General features: G+C 43.3%; 1 protein-coding gene across 4 annotated transcripts in view; it reads left to right on the top strand.

The window, feature by feature from the left end:
* RBL1 (RB transcriptional corepressor like 1) overlaps positions 1 to 15,598 on the top strand; it is a 59,525-nt gene that overhangs the window by 12,910 nt on the left and 31,017 nt on the right. For all 4 annotated transcript variants that reach the window (XM_061631705.1, XM_061631704.1, XM_061631707.1 and 1 more), the window contains exons 10-14: positions 1,150 to 1,262; positions 2,063 to 2,166; positions 6,493 to 6,630; positions 14,259 to 14,423; positions 14,596 to 14,731. In XM_061631705.1, coding sequence (XP_061487689.1) covers positions 1,150 to 1,262; positions 2,063 to 2,166; positions 6,493 to 6,630; positions 14,259 to 14,423; positions 14,596 to 14,731 — 656 coding nt within the window. The remainder of the gene's footprint in view (positions 1 to 1,149; positions 1,263 to 2,062; positions 2,167 to 6,492; positions 6,631 to 14,258; positions 14,424 to 14,595; positions 14,732 to 15,598) is intronic.

Raw genomic sequence — 15,598 nt, 5'->3', positions numbered from 1 at the left:
GGGGTCACATTCTGGCCTTACCCAACAATTACTAGCTAGTTACAGCAGTACTAGGTGTTGGTTCTATAGGAGCTGAGCCATATGGTATTCTGTGGTTAGTTAGGCGCAGTAGCTTTTTCCCCAGTTCCCCAGGGTATTAACACCTAGTATCCAGAGGCAGGAATGCACAGGAGTCAAGACTTCAACTGTTCCTTCCAGTCTTATGCCAGTTTATTCCTGCTTTTGTCCTAGGTTGGATGCTTCTGCCTTAGCTCTCTTGTGAGTGTGTTTCTGTATTTTGACTTGTTTTGTGTGAGCCTGTTCTCTTGGAGGTGAGAGAATTCCAGAACAGTAGAGCACCTCTGTATTTTTGGGTGGCTCATTACATTTAGAACGCACATGTTTTTTTCATTTCTGTTATGCTAAGATTATTATAAGAGACTGATCAATTGGAAAGTTTATTATACTTCAAAATGCTCCATCTTATTTGTTTAGAATAAACTATTGTTAAGCTGTTGTGGGAAATAGCTAAAGTAAGAGAAGGTTACACATCAAAATGGGGAGTAGAAAAAATATTGAACCTGGAAGCTAAATAAATAAATTGAAAATATCAGACCTGATATCCAAATCTTTCTCTTTCCATAAACTGTAAGTCTTTCATAACATCTTGTTTCACACATAACATTAAGCCATAGTTTGTTTGAACATATGAGCCCAATCCAGATTAACCATGGTTTGTTTTCTGCCAACAAACCATAGTGTAAAGCCATGAATTGTTGTTGGCTTACAAACCATGACTTGTTTTAATGAAGGTTTGATATGTCTGAACTCATCAGCCTTGTTTGCCCTACCTCAGATGCTCATCAAGCTACAAAGGCACAAGACAAGAGCAGCTGGAAAATAAACCAGTATTTGGAGAAACAAGTCAAGACTTGTTGGCATTGTCTGTGAGATAACTCATGCTTTGTTGAACAAACCATGGTTAAAACAAGGTATGGCTTAGCAGTATGTGCAAATGCAGCCAATGTATTGTAGTTTATAGTTAAAATGCAGTAAAGGGAAGGCATAATAGTGAAAAAATGTGGCAAGTGGAAGCCTTTTCAAGAGATAATTATATAACATTTTGTATATTATCTGAATGTAAGACCCTGTTCATGTGTTCTTCTATAGGTCTTGTATACGAAATCCTATGGAAACTATAATGAACAGAATGAAAGACATAGGTGAAGCTTTTTGTCAGAACTATACCCGGTCAACTGATGATCAGCCAGGATCTCACATAGGTAGGGATGGAAGGGGAAAAAACAGAACTTCATACATTTCAAAGCCAAAGTCTTTAAAAACACAATTTTCAGTTCTTTGTGCGAATGGCATGTTGGGAATACTTCATATAGTTATTTTACTGTACTAATTTCCATATTTGGGGGAAAGTGTTCCTTATGTAGCTAAAAATAAACTAACCACAGACACAAAAGGGAGGTATCAGCAGTCTTGTGGGTACCCAAAGATTTGCAGAAGTGCAAAAAAATCTTCAGCCCCACACCTCCCCTCCGTATATTCTAAAGAGGACTGAATGTGCTGAGTGGTCAAGGAATGCTGGCTGGCTGTTAGGAGTGGAAACGGAAAATAGGAAGGGAAAGGAGTGGCCAGAATTCTGAACAGGGAACACTCAATGCTGCAACATTTTGTTTCAGGTCCCACTTGTCCTGGTGTGTGTGTGTGTGGATAAAAGTACCTTAAATAGTTTTTGAGCAGATAGATACATTTAACTAGCATTAATTGTTTGTTGAATTAACAGCGCAATCCCATGCCTGTTTACTGAAAAGGAAATCCTGCTATATTCAGTGGGAGTTACTCTTATGCATCTGTGCAGATGAATATGTAGTCTTATACCTGTCTACTCAGAAGTCTTACTGACTAAAATCTCACTGCAAGGATTACAGCCTTAGTGTCTGAACCATTTGATGCTTTATTCATCAATATAAAGTCACATCCTTTTATGTCTTATTATTGAAAGTATAATAGAATTAAATTGTGTAAATTTTTAAACACTTTCATCATCAGTGTTTGATTTAAATTGCAGATTTTGCTGTTAATCGATTAAAACTGGCAGAAATTCTTTATTATAAAATCTTGGAAACCGTAATGGTTCAAGAAATACGAAGGCTGCATGGCAAAGACATGTCTGTGAGTAAACCAACCATGGGAAAAAAATACTGAAGGACTATTTTTGTAAACTAAATCCCAGCGTTAGAATTTTCAGGCTATTTCCTCCTAACTGTTCTCTCATTCTGAAGACAGTCTGATATTTTTGGTATCTTATTGCATACAGGGTTCAGTGGCAGAGCACATGTTTAGCATTCAGAAATTCCTAGATACAATTCCTAGTGTTTCTAATTAAAAGACTCCTGCGAAAGACCTCTGCTGGAGATTCTGAAGAGCTCCTTCTTGTCAGAGTAAGCAATAATGAGCCAGCTGGGCTAATATGAGAACAGGATGAACTAGATCTAGCCTTTGGCCTGATCCAGTAGGGCTGCTTTTATGTTCTTAATTATCTGGATCAGAATAAGAGAACTTAAACATGTTTAGTCTTCTCTTGTACTACTTCCTCCTGTAATTAATTCACTTTAGTGTTGTTTAAGAGATAAGATTACATTGCAGAGCTGATTAGTTCTGTCTTACTAACTGCGAAGAAAGACTGGGGCAGCCATCTCACCATCCACCCACCCCGAGGCTCACCTGTGTTAGTTTTTCTACTCTAGGCAACACTTTTAATCTGTTTATTAGGAGCTTCAGTTTATATAAATTCTAGTTTATCACTTCTAGAACAAGATTTTAAGAGACTGAGCTACAATCTTATGAAAAATTCAGGGTTGTCGTCTGAACGATAAGAACATACATTTCTATCATCTACAGATAATAGAAACAAATATGGCCAGTGGTAATTCTGAAGTAATGGGCTGTTGCCACCAATAAAACTAGAAATGAATGCTTGTTGAATATAATACTTCACCTAGGTTCTTACTGTCATGAAATCTGGCCCCCAAGAGCCACGATTTGCATGCTTCAGACCCAATTCCCACCCTTTGGGCAATTGATCTGCAACCCAATCACCAAATTCCCCTTGCCAAGGCTGTGCAAACCAACACCAACCCTGCAAGGTAGAAGATAGGCTGCCACCACGCCTTCACTGGTTCAACTCTGAGGAACTCAGAGCCCAGAAATAGGTAAATCAAGGTTCAAATAGACAAGAGCCAAAGAGACACTTCTTGTCCAGAAACCTCTGGTAAACCAAAATATACTCCTGCTTAACTCCTTGATAGTTTGTGGTCAGGGGTCAAGGTGCTGGATTCAGAACCAACCCTTCCCCTCAATGAATACACCAGGTTAATAAGAAGTAGCTTTATTAAAAAATATGGAGACAAACTCCTGACGAATGCAATTATGCTTTGGTAAGTGCCTCTTCTAAGCGGTATATAGTAGCGGTGAGGGCAGCAAAAAAGAGATATTTTGCTGCCACAATTAAGGCATCTCTCTCCCGCCCGGCGGAGCTCTTTAAAATTGTACGAGGGCTTTTACATTCTGGCCCTCGGGATATTATGGATTCATCTGTAGCCCGCTGTGATGAGTTCGCGAGGCACTTCCAGGATAAGATTGCATGCATTCGCCGGGACTTAGACTCCAATGTTATGGCAGTGAGATCTAATGAAGCATCCAGAACATGGTCTTGTCCTTATTTATTGGATGAGTTTCAGTGTGTACAGCTTGTGGATGTTGACAAGATCCTTGGACTGGTGCGGGTGACCACATCTGTTCTGGACCCTTGCCCCTCTTGGCTGGTGAAAGCTGGCAGGACCGGAACCGCCAGCTGGGCCAAGGAGATAATAAACGCCTCTTTGAGAGAGGGAGTGGTCCCTGACTGCCTAAAAGAGGCGGTAGTGAGACCGCTCCTGAAGAAACCCTCCTTGGACCTAGATAACCTGAACAACTATAGACCTGTGGTGAATGTTCCGTTCTTGGGCAAGGTACTGGAACGGGTGGCTGCCAGCCAGCTCCAGGGGCTCTTGGATGACACTGATTATCTTGATCCATTTCAATCCGGTTTTAGGCCCGGTTTTGGCACCGAAACAGCCTTGGTCGCCCTGTATGATGACCTCTGTCGGGAGAGGGACAGGGGGAGTGTGACTCTGATGATTCTCCTTGATCTCTCAGCTGCTTTTGATACCATCAACCATGGTATCCTTCTGGGAAGACTCACGGAGTTGGGAGTTGGGGGTACTGCTTGGCAGTGGCTCCGCTCCTACTTGGTGGGTCGTCACCAGAAGGTAGTGCTTGGGGAACATTGCTGGATACCCTGGACTCTCCATTGTGGAGTCCCGCAGGGATCGGTACTGTCCCCCATGTTTTTTAACATCTACATGAAGCCGCTGGGTGCGGTCATCAGGAGTTTTGGGCTGCGTTGTCATCAGTACGCTGATGACACGCAGCTCTATTTCTCCTTTTTATCCTCTTCAGGTGAGGCTGTTAACGTGCTAAACCGTTGCCTGGCCGCGATAATGGACTGGATGGGAGCTAACAGACTGAAGCTCAATCCAGACAAGACCGAGACACTGTTGGTGAGTGCCTTCTCTGCTCAGATGGTGGATGTTCATCCTGTTCTTGATGGGGTTACACTCCCCTTGAAGGAACAGGTTCGTAGCTTGGGAGTTCTTTTCGATCCTTCCTTGTCTCTTGAGGCCCAGGTGGCCTCGGTGGCACGGAATGCTTTCTACCATCTTCGATTGGTAGCCCAGCTACGTCCCTATCTGGACAGTGACGACCTCGCCTCAGTTGTTCATGCTCTGGTAACTTCTAGATTGGACTACTGCAACGCGCTCTACGTTGGGCTGCCCTTGAAGACTGTTCGGAAACTACAGCTAGTCCAGAATGCAGCGGGTAAAAACTCATCAGGAAGCCCGGAGGAATGTTGTTAGATCTAGGGCCTTTTCTGCGCTCAACATCTAAGGCCCTCCTCCGAGTACCATCCCATCGAGAAGCTCGGAGGGTGGTGACTAGAGCTAGGGCCTTTTCAGTGGTGGCCCCCGTAACTGTGGAACAGTCTTCCTGATGAGGTGCGCCTGGCGCCGACGTTACTATCTTTTCGGCGCCAGGTGAAAACCTTTTTATACTCCCAGGCATTTTAAAGTGTATTTTAACAGCATTTCTGTATTTTGGATGTTGTTTGGTTCTTTTGTTGTTTGTTTGTTTTGTTTCTTGATTTATTGTATTTATATATTGTGCTTGTTTTTATCTTTTTGTACACCACCCAGAGAGCCTTCGGGCTTAGGGCGGTATATAAATTAAATAAAATAAATAAATAAATAAAATAAGTGCACATTAATATATAGCAGCAATACAATTCCTCAAAACCACACACCCAACCAGGGGTTCAGGTATAACATAAGAGAGTTCAACACACAACAGAAAATAACAAACTATCTAGCCTTACCTACTTAGAGGTAGTTGATGGTAAGTCTCATCTCTCAGAGAATAGCATCAGGTAAGAAGCAGTGGAACCCCACATAGGTAACCACCCATCAAGATGGAATCCCAGGGGAACAAAAGCTATGTGTCTCAGACCCTATACTTAAGGAAAAAAGGCACCCAACGGTCCAGGATGAATTAACCAATCAGGGGCTTTCTAATGTAATCATCTTCCCGAAGCTTCTTAACTTTTTTGTGCCTTGCAGGCCCCCCTCCCATCTCTGTTCTCAACCTTCTCAGGCCCGCATGACCTTGAGTACCAGGCTCCCAGCGATTAGCAGAGATAAACAGGTGTTTCTGTTCAGGCCTCCCAACTGCTTACAGCTGGAAACGAAACTTAGATTTTCCTCTCACAGAGGCCTGTCTCCTTCCAAGATGTACTCCCACAATCCCCTGTAACTGAGCCATGATACAAAGAAACCAGGTTAACAAATTTACAGAAATTTACAATTTCATGACACTTACTATATGAAAACTCCTTTTTTGAAATAGAATAATTGACAAAGGGTGGTATTCAACTAAATAGCTGTGTGTGTGTGCAAGAATTACTACCATATTGGGATTTCTCCACTCCCTGCATGCCCCTCACATCATCCCCAAATCTGCTCCAGAAGGTTTGGGGGAAGCACCAGAACAAATTTAGGAAACATGCAAGAGGGGGAGTGGGGAAGAGCATCCTGTTGTGCAAGGAGAAATCCTTGCATTGACAGAACATTGGCCTTGAATACAACCCAGACAGAGATGTACACAAATAGAATGAGAATGTTTCAGAAACCAGAAGCACAACGGGACTCTTGCGCATCAGACTGTGTTAATGTCCTCTGTAAACTCTAAGGTTGGAGCTCCTTCCATATAACTCAGTCTCAGGTGGCCATAACAAAACAACTTGAGTATCTCAAGTTTGACCGACAGGGTTTTAAAAGTACACTGACTTGCAATTTGTTATACAACTGTAGGTTAAACATTCTGCCTGGTTTTTTTTCCTTCTAGGCCCTTTTAGAGCAAGATATTTTCCATCGTTCCTTGCTCGCATGTTGTTTGGAAATTGTGCTGTTTGCATATAGTTCACCACGAACTTTCCCCTGGATCATTGAGGTTCTTCATCTCAGGCCATTCTATTTTTATAAGGTAAGCATAAGCAAAGAACTGACTTCATGTATTGCACATTAAGTTCTCAAAGGATTGCATCATATACTATGCAACAGCAAGCCCAATGTTACCATGAACTGTACACTTGATAGAGAACGGGTCATGTTCCACAGGTAGCCTGCCATCAAGCGGGTATCATAGCTCCACCTAGCGTCCGAAGGCAAGAATGTTCTAAAGTCAAGACTAGGGGCCTCAGGCCCCTCCCACTCTCCAGTTCATTCTTGCCTTCGTCCGTTGGCAGTTGGATATTTTCATAGCGTAGCGTATAGCTAAGGTTTTGTGTGCATATTTGTGTGATAGAGTGTGTGTCTGATTGTTGTTATTTCCTATCGTTCCCTTCCCTCTGTTACTCACTTTAGTGTGTGTGGGACTGATTGTTTTCACTTCGTTCCCTTACTGTTTGTCGTTTTCCCTTTGTCTTGTACTGGATTTTTTTGGGGGGGTTGTTGTTGGTGTTTTGCCTTCCATCTCCCCCTTTGTCCCTTGTTGGGGACTGCCGCCACTTGAGACCGCGTCCACGCTTCTCCCTTTTTTCTTCTTTAGTCCCTTGGGGACTGCTGCCGCTCACCCCTCGTTGGTTGAGAGACTGCGTCTCCAGCTCTCCTTTCTTTTTCTTTTTTTTATTATTTTTTTTTAATATAAATTTTTATTCAGATTTCTAAAACAAAACAAAACAGAAAGAAAAAGAACAAATTAATAACTAATACAATAAAAATATTGACTTCCGATTTGTCTTAAATCAGCTATAGGTCTATAGTATATAACAAACCTGTCCCTTAATATATTACAAAATCACTTTCCTCCAGTGGTTATCTTGGTTAATCATTAAATCTCATTAACATCATATCATTTTATTCTTTCCACAAAAAGTCAAAGAGAGGTTTCCAGGTCTTGAGAAATATTTCTATCAATTTTTCTCTAAATAGACATGTCATTTAATCCATCTATTCAAGTCTAATAAATCCAGTAGTTTCAACAGCTATTCTTCCATTATCAGTGTTAGTTCCATCTTCCATCGTCCATCCTTGCACACATAATTCTGCTGTCATAGTCATATAGTAAGAGTCTAATAGGAATTTCCTTCATCACAAATATTTTCTTGCCATCAATTCTGACTGTGTTACTGAAATATTGTTGTAAAGTCATATCTCTGTTCTTCTTTTTTACGTGGTGCACTAGCACATCTCTTGAGAGTTTTTCCATTGTCACATATCTGGAATTAATTCTATAAACTTTCTCTATCTCAGGTTCCATCAGATCATTCCAGTCCAGAATTTTTTTTGAAACATTGATAAATTTATCTCTGATATCTTCACCAATTCCTTCAGAGACAGCGCTGAATTCCAAGCAATAATCTTTGTCACTAGGATCCATCACAGCTATAAAGTCCAAATCTTTTTCAAATTCCACATTTGATATATCTATTCCAATCTCCAGGACTTGCACCTTCCCTTTAATTTTTCTTTCATTTCCTGTTGCTTGTCCAGTTATATCTTCTTTTCTCATAGAATCCTTTATTTCTTTCAGCTCCTGTTTCATTTTGCCAAATTCAATTTTCATCTCTTGTCTGCTCTGTCTCAATTCTTGTTTCGTTGTCTTAATCTCATCCATTATTTTCTGAAACGTGTTTAAAGAGAGAACCCCTTCCTGTACATCCAGGGTCTCGGCCGCTTTCTTGACTGTCATTCTTAAGACCAAAAAAAACCCCCCTTCAATTTCCAATATAGCCACTATTCTCAAGCAAAGAGCAATTTATTTCTTTTTCCAGCAACAAAGGAGTTAATATTCCAAGCCTGTTGACATCATCTTCTAGACAGACTGCCTTATCTCTTATGTTACCAAGAGTGCAAAACAAACTTAGTTCCCAGCATCAAAATAATTAGTGGCATAAAGAATAAGCAGATTCGTCAAAATAAAGTAGACCAGAAAAAATAATCCCAAACAAATAGTACTCAAATGTTCATATTAATCAGATATTTCTCTTCAAATTAGATGTCCCTCATCCGTTTATATCTTTATAATGCTCAATTCCATGCCAGCTTTTTGCAATAAAAACAAAGATAAGCTATTTCGATTTTCTTCTTCCTTAATTCCGTGTATAAAAGAGAAAGGTATAACTCACCCAGGGATTCTTTGTTGCTGATTCTATAACAAATCTCTTTTACTGTAACAATGATAAGAGTGATAGTAGATAGTAGTAGACAGAAGGATGTTTGCCTGTTAAAATCTGTTTTTCTTTAAAGAAAAAAAAAGTCTCGCTTAGTCAGTTTGAGCTTGCTTGAATTCCCTGACTCTGTCAGACGCTGCTGGCTACACCTTCGTTCATAGGCGATCCTAATGAATTCCAGTCCCCAACAAACAACAAAGCTTCTGTGGGTGATCTCTTCGTTTCTCCCTTGCCTGGGAGAAAGTTTTTACCAGTCAAAAAATTCTTCTGACTGGTTTTAAAACTGAAAAAGCTTCCTCTGAGACGGGAGCTCGTCTCAGAGGCAGTCACAGGCGGAGCAATCCTCCTGGGAAGTCCAGCTCTCCTTTCTCAGGCGGCGGCGGCGGCGGCTTGGACTTTTACAGCAGGAGCCTGCGGGCATTCCTTGTTTTCTCCGTGCTGCCTGCTTTGGCGGTGGCTGGGATCCGGTGACTGCGGATCCTTTTTCTAGGGAAGGGGACCCTAGTAGCCTTCAGCACCACAACCAGCGGTGTGGCGCCTTGCATTTTTGGGCGTTTTTGTTTGCCTAATCCGCCCCCCCCCCAACCTCGGCTCGCTATTGCGGCCTTTTTTTTAAAAAAGACTGCTGCCGTTTCTTCTTCCCCAGCTCCTTTCCGTTGCTGTAAGGAGCACGCGGAGGCCGTTCCTTTGTTTTTGATGGCAGCGCTTCCTCCTTGTTGGCCTTTTATAGGTCTCAGGCTTTTTCTCCGACTGCCATTGCTCCTTGTTCTTCCCAGCCGCCATTTCGTTTACTGTTTTTTCCCGCCCTTTCTTCACAGGCGCCATTTTATTTTGACTTTTCCCCTCTCTTTTTGTTAAGCCCTGTGTGAGCGCTGCTTGTGATACTTTACAGTTGAGCCTTATTTCCAATTGAGCCGTGTGTGATTTAAAGTGCTGTACCTCTCCTGCTGTGGGTACTAAAGAACCTTGGAACTGTACATTTTCTCCCATCCATGGGCATGTACTGAGGCTGTTTGACACTGTACATTCTCCCCCATCCGTGGGCGTGTACTAAAGCCTTTTGGGTCTGTATATTCTCCCCCATCCGTGGGCGTATACTGAATCCCCTGTCCACATGGTACATTCTCCCCCATCCATGGGCGTGTACTGAAACCATATGATGGTGGATCAAGAACTTGTAGCAGCTCAGGCGACAATGGCGAAACAATCATGTAAAGCCACTTCGCATCATAAGTCGGCTAAACACAAGCAACCCAGAATACACACCAAGGCTGTTGCCAAAACCAAGCATCTCTCCAGCCACAGCGCTTCCAAGAGAGCACGTTATGTGTCTGTTCCAGTTCCTGAGGATGCAGGCCAAGAACAATTAACAACCCTTTTTCATTCTCCTGCCAGGTCCTCTGAGGAGGACGTTGAAGGGTTCCCGGCCCAGCCAGCAGCCAGCTGTCTGCCTCCACCCATACTGCCTCCTAGGGCTCATTCATCTCTCCAGTCTGATGAGCCTCCTATATCTTCACTTCAACAAGTGCAACCATCATTACATCAGCCAGACCATCCTCCCCCACCGGGGTTACAGTTGTCTTCGGAATTCCTTTCGCAGTTACAGGACATGCTAACATTCTTTTTCCATGCACAGTCACCATCACAGGTCACTGCCCCTCAGCGGAGCGTGCAAAGACAACTTGGCGCTATGGGACATTACACAGGCAACGAAATAGATCCACCATTCACACCAGATCCATTTGACATTGCCAGGGGTAGGATTGGCGATGACTTTACTGGTTTGGAGGATCCATCGTATCCTGTTCATGCTGAAGGAGATGAGTGATCAGTCAGAGCAAGAGGAGGCCGCATCCTATCGTCTGTTTGATGCAGCTGATTATCATCCCCTGGCTCGTAGAGTTTTGAACACCTTAGACCTCCAATCTCTACAACCCGCAGTTACCACTCCCCCTGTTAAGGGGGCCAGGGTCTTGAAATCCCCCAGATCTACCGAGCACTACCTCCCTGTGCCAGACCCTATCGACAAACTGGCCAAGGAAGAATGGTTTCGCGTGCTGCAGACACGACGTTTGATGGCCCTTGCTGAAAGGTTTTACACCTTGGCTCTGGAGTTCACATCTCGGCTCGCTGTCCCTGGTATTGACGAGCCAATTTCTAGTTTGGTTTCTCGATCCCTCCTGCGAAGGGAAGGGGACTTACAACTGAAGGATGCCTCTGAGCGGCGGCTAGACTTTCCCTTACGTAAAAACCACGAGACTACCGCCTTTGCCATGCGGGCTTCTGTCTCAGCTTCCATTTTTTCAAGGGCCTCAATGATGTGGCTGGATGATCTTTTAGATGACCCCAGTCCTGACCCGGTCTCTCTAAGAAGGGCCCTGGTGAAACTACCCAATACGGCGGCATTTGTAGCTGATGCCACCTTGGATGCAACTCAGCTAGGAGCAAGAGCTGTGGCTGCTCAGGTGGTGGCTCGGTGAACTCTCTGGCTCCGGCACTGGGATGCGGATTCTACAGCCAGGGTCAACTTATCGAGAGCCCCTTTTGCTGGATCATTGCTTTTCAGGGAGGAAGCCCTAAAAGCAGTATTAGTGGACCCCAAGGATGCTAGGAAGCCTGTTTTAGCTACTGCCAGGAATGATGATCGCAGGCCGTTCAGATGCTACACCCCATACCGCCCATTCCAGCCCTTTCGAGGTACGTGGTCCGGGGGATGAGGCCGCAATTTTCAAGCCACTGATTTCCATTCCTCCAGGGGAGTTTGGAACAGACAACGTTACCCTGGCAGAGGTCAGTACCAGGTACGTAGAGGTACCTCAACATCTTCCTATCGTGGAGGGGCTCGCCAGCGCAGACAATACTGATGTGATCCCGGTCGGGGGAAATTACTTCTGTTTGCAAACCAGTGGCTGCGTCTGACTCAGGTTGCTTGGATCAGGGATCTTTTTCGTCATGGCTATGCACTAGAGTTTTGGGCAACCCCCCCGGACAGATTTCATCCCTCTCCCTTTCCCAAGGCTCCATACAGGCACGGCATCATGCAGCAAGCCATACATCACCTCTTGAACATAGCTGCAATAGAGCCAGTTCCCACAGCAGAGAAGTTGGAGGGGGTTTACTCCCTCCTGTTTGCAGTTCCCAAACGAGATCTGTCATGGAGGGTGGTGTTGGACCTCAAGTTCATCAACCATTTTGTAAAATATCGCAAATTCAAAATGGAATCCCTCCACTCTGTTGTAGAAAGCCTTCATGAAGGAGACTTCCTGGCCTCTGTCGACCTAAAGGAAGCGTACCTCCACGTGCCTATTTGCATAGCCCACAGGAAGTTCCTACGGTTTGCCTTCAGCCCCCAGCATTTTCAATATCGAGCAATGCCCTTCGGTCTCTCATCCGCCCCAAGGGTCTTCAAGGTGCTTCTCACCTTGGTAGCATATCTTCGCCTACTTGGACAATCTATTAATACGGGCAAGTTCCAGGGAGCTTTCCTTCATGGAGTTTGTCAAAGGTTCTGCAGGCTCTACAACTCCATCCATTTGAACCCCTTAGGACTGTGCCATTATGTCTGTTGTCGTTCAAAGTCTTGTTCCTGATAGCGATCACCTCTGCAAGAAGAGTCTCAGATTTGGGCACATTATCTTCAGCCCGCCATCTTTGTGTTTTTCATAAGGACTCAGTTGTACTACGGACAGATCCCTCCTTCCGTCCCAAGGTCAATTCAGCCTTTCATTGCAACCAGGACATCGTTCTTCCTTCCTTTTGCCCGAATCCATCCATCCCCTGGAGAAGGCTTGGCATTCATTAGATGTCCGAAGGGCCCTCAAGACCTACTTGTCTCGAACCCAGGATATAAGACTAACTGAGTCCTTGTTTGTATCCTTTCATCCACGATCCATGGGGAAGAAAGTAGCTAATTCCACCTTATCTTGCTGGTTGCGCGCATGTATTACCTTGGCTTATGAATCTCTTGGGCTTCCTATTCCTTCTAGAATAACAGCGCATTCTACTAGATCAGCAGCCACTATGGCTGCTTTTGCAACCAATGCTCCTCTTGCAGACATCTGCAGAGTGACTGTTTGGTCTACCCCAGATTCGTTTATAAGGCACTACAGAATAGATTGTTATGCCGCTGCTGATGCCTCTTTTGGTAGGCGGGTGTTGCAACAGGTTCTCAATGATTATTAGGATGTGGGTGGTCCCTCCCTGTTATGGGCTGCTTTGGTACATCCTGCTTGATGGCAGGCTACCTGTGGAAAATGGACCATTGGTCTCACCTGAGGGGTGATTTTCACAGGTAGCCTGCCATCACGACCCTCCCCTTTGGAGGACATCTGGGGATTTTCCATTTGTTCTATATATTTCTGTTTACACTATAACGTTTTTTCTTCTGTGAAGTCAAGACTTTTCTAACTCTGTTATATTGAATTTTTTTCTAATTGTATTATGGAATTGCAAGTTTGTTATTTCCTTGCTGGCAGGCCTGTTGGCCCTTTTTTCATACATTTTTAGATATCTCTCTGGACTCGTCGTGAATGAACTGGAGAGTAGGAGGGTCCTGAGGCCCCTAGTCTTGATTTTAGAACATTCTTGTCTTTGGACGCTAGGTGGAGCTATGATACCCGCTTGGTGGCAGACTACCTGTGAAAATCACCCTTCAGGTGAGACCAGTGGTCCAATTGCAACTCTTGACAATACAAGATTATTGCATTCATATTTTACAGGTTTGGATGTATACTTGAAATATCTTGGTGTATATATAAATGTAACGTGTGAGTAGCTCAGGCATTTAATAGTGCTGAAAATTAGACCTAATGTCTACCTTTTGAAAGAAATGTAGAGCTTGCATGCTGAAATTATTTAGATTCCATACTACTGTGTAATGTGGAGATATCAACCAACAAGAAGAATTAAGAAGGAATTGGGAACACTACTAAAAGAAGGCATAACTGAATTGTATTACCATTGGTTTGTGCTTAGTAAATCCTTTCTTCTGACTTCTTATGCAAATTATAGTTGGATGGTAATGCCAATCAATTACTATCTTTGGATAAGTAAAAGTCCTGTAAGCTGGGGGGGGGGTTCTATGGAAAGTAATTTTCTTGGCTACTATGTAATCCAAAAGGTTTTGGGATATAGTAATTCCAAAATTAAAAACTGGACAAAAGGAGTGAAATAGTCTGAAAGCAATCCAGTTTTTATTGAAAATGTTGGTGTGGCTGGGAGTGCAGGGAAATTGTCCGATCTGATATGCCTTGTGAAGATTGCAGAGATGACATTGGAGATAAATGCTGACAGAACACAGTAAGGCACAAAAATTGCAAGATGGAACTAGCTGGAGGGAAAATGTTCTGGATATGAAAAGAAATCCTTAGTCTGAGGTAGGGAAATAAGTGTTAGAGACAGATTTTGTGTGTCTGTGACCAAACTGCCCTTTGTATTCAAGGTGATTGAAGTATTGATTCGATCAGAAGAAGGACTCTCTAGAGATATGGTAAAACATCTCAACAGCATTGAGGAACAGATTCTTGAAAGCCTAGCCTGGACAAAAGATTCTGCTCTGTGGGGTGCCCTCCAAGCATCAGAAAATAAGGTTCCTACCTGTGAAGAAGTATGTTGGCAAGCAAATAATTATAACAGAAAAATGAGAGTAAATGATAGTTATTTAAGTCACTTTCTTTTACTTGAAATCAAGAAAAAATGTCGGATGAAAGATTAGAATGTTAAGACTCGGTGCCCCTTATTAAAGAAATGTATGTATAATTGTCACCTTTTCTTCCCAGGTAATATTTCCATGTAATTTTGAAACGGGGAATGGAGGAAGAGGACTAGGACATCTTCCTATGATGCCAGTATCTCCCATAGTGCATCCTCGATTAAAAGAGGTTCGAACAGATCTTGGGGGAAGTCTTAGACGGGGTATGTTCATCACGTTTCTCCCCCCCCCCCAATCTTATTACTGTTTTCTGTGTCGAAAAGAACTTATACTTAAAAGTGTCTCATTGGTCTGGTGGTTAATTAGGTTTTGGTTAAAAGCTAGAAGAAAGGCATTTCAATTTTTTTCTTTCTGACAAACCTTCATTCAATATTTGGTAGGTTAATTTAACTGCTGCTGTACATGCCTTTGGGTTAGTACTTCTAGCAGCAAAGTAAGGGCTGTAGAAAGCTTGTGAAGGCCACATGCATTGTTGGCCAACCCTCTGAGAGCTGCACGTCTACAACAGGTGTGGCCAAAGTGACCAGGCTTGAACTGAAGCAGGTAGGCACTGCCCCCCCAATCTGCTAGTCAGCAGAGTGGGGGGAAGGATTTGTTCCTCAGTGCTGCAATGGGGAAGAAGATGTCCCAGGCTCTGCTTACTTTGCAAAGGTGTCCCTCCTCCTTGCAAAATCATCAACACCTCTTTTCCCATTTGCATATCACCATTGCTAGCAGGTCAGAATGTTTCCTGAGCACTCCAACCTGCTTGCATTGGTGACATGTAAATGGGAAAAGAGGTGTTGCTGGTTTTGCTGAGGACTGATGGGTCATTTTCAAAAGGTCTGGCATGCCAAATAAGGCCCGCAGACTACAGGCTTACTATTCCTGGCCCAGAAGAAGAAATTAGAAAGTCTCTTCTCAAGGAGAAAAACAAGTTTTAAGTAGGTGGCTCATTGTGAAAGATTGCATCTGCTTGAGGATGAGAACACCCTTTATTTCATGTTGGTATTATTAAAGATTAAAACGTGTTGACTTCTCAACAAGTTGTTTCCCAAAGAAAAGAACCTTCAAGCAATGTTAAAAATCAG

Source organism: Rhineura floridana, chromosome 6 (genome assembly GCF_030035675.1).
Source record: "Rhineura floridana isolate rRhiFlo1 chromosome 6, rRhiFlo1.hap2, whole genome shotgun sequence".
NCBI classification, from domain to species: domain Eukaryota; kingdom Metazoa; phylum Chordata; class Lepidosauria; order Squamata; family Rhineuridae; genus Rhineura; species Rhineura floridana.
Note: the sequence above shows the minus strand (reverse complement) of the source record. Positions and strands in the feature narration are given on the sequence as shown.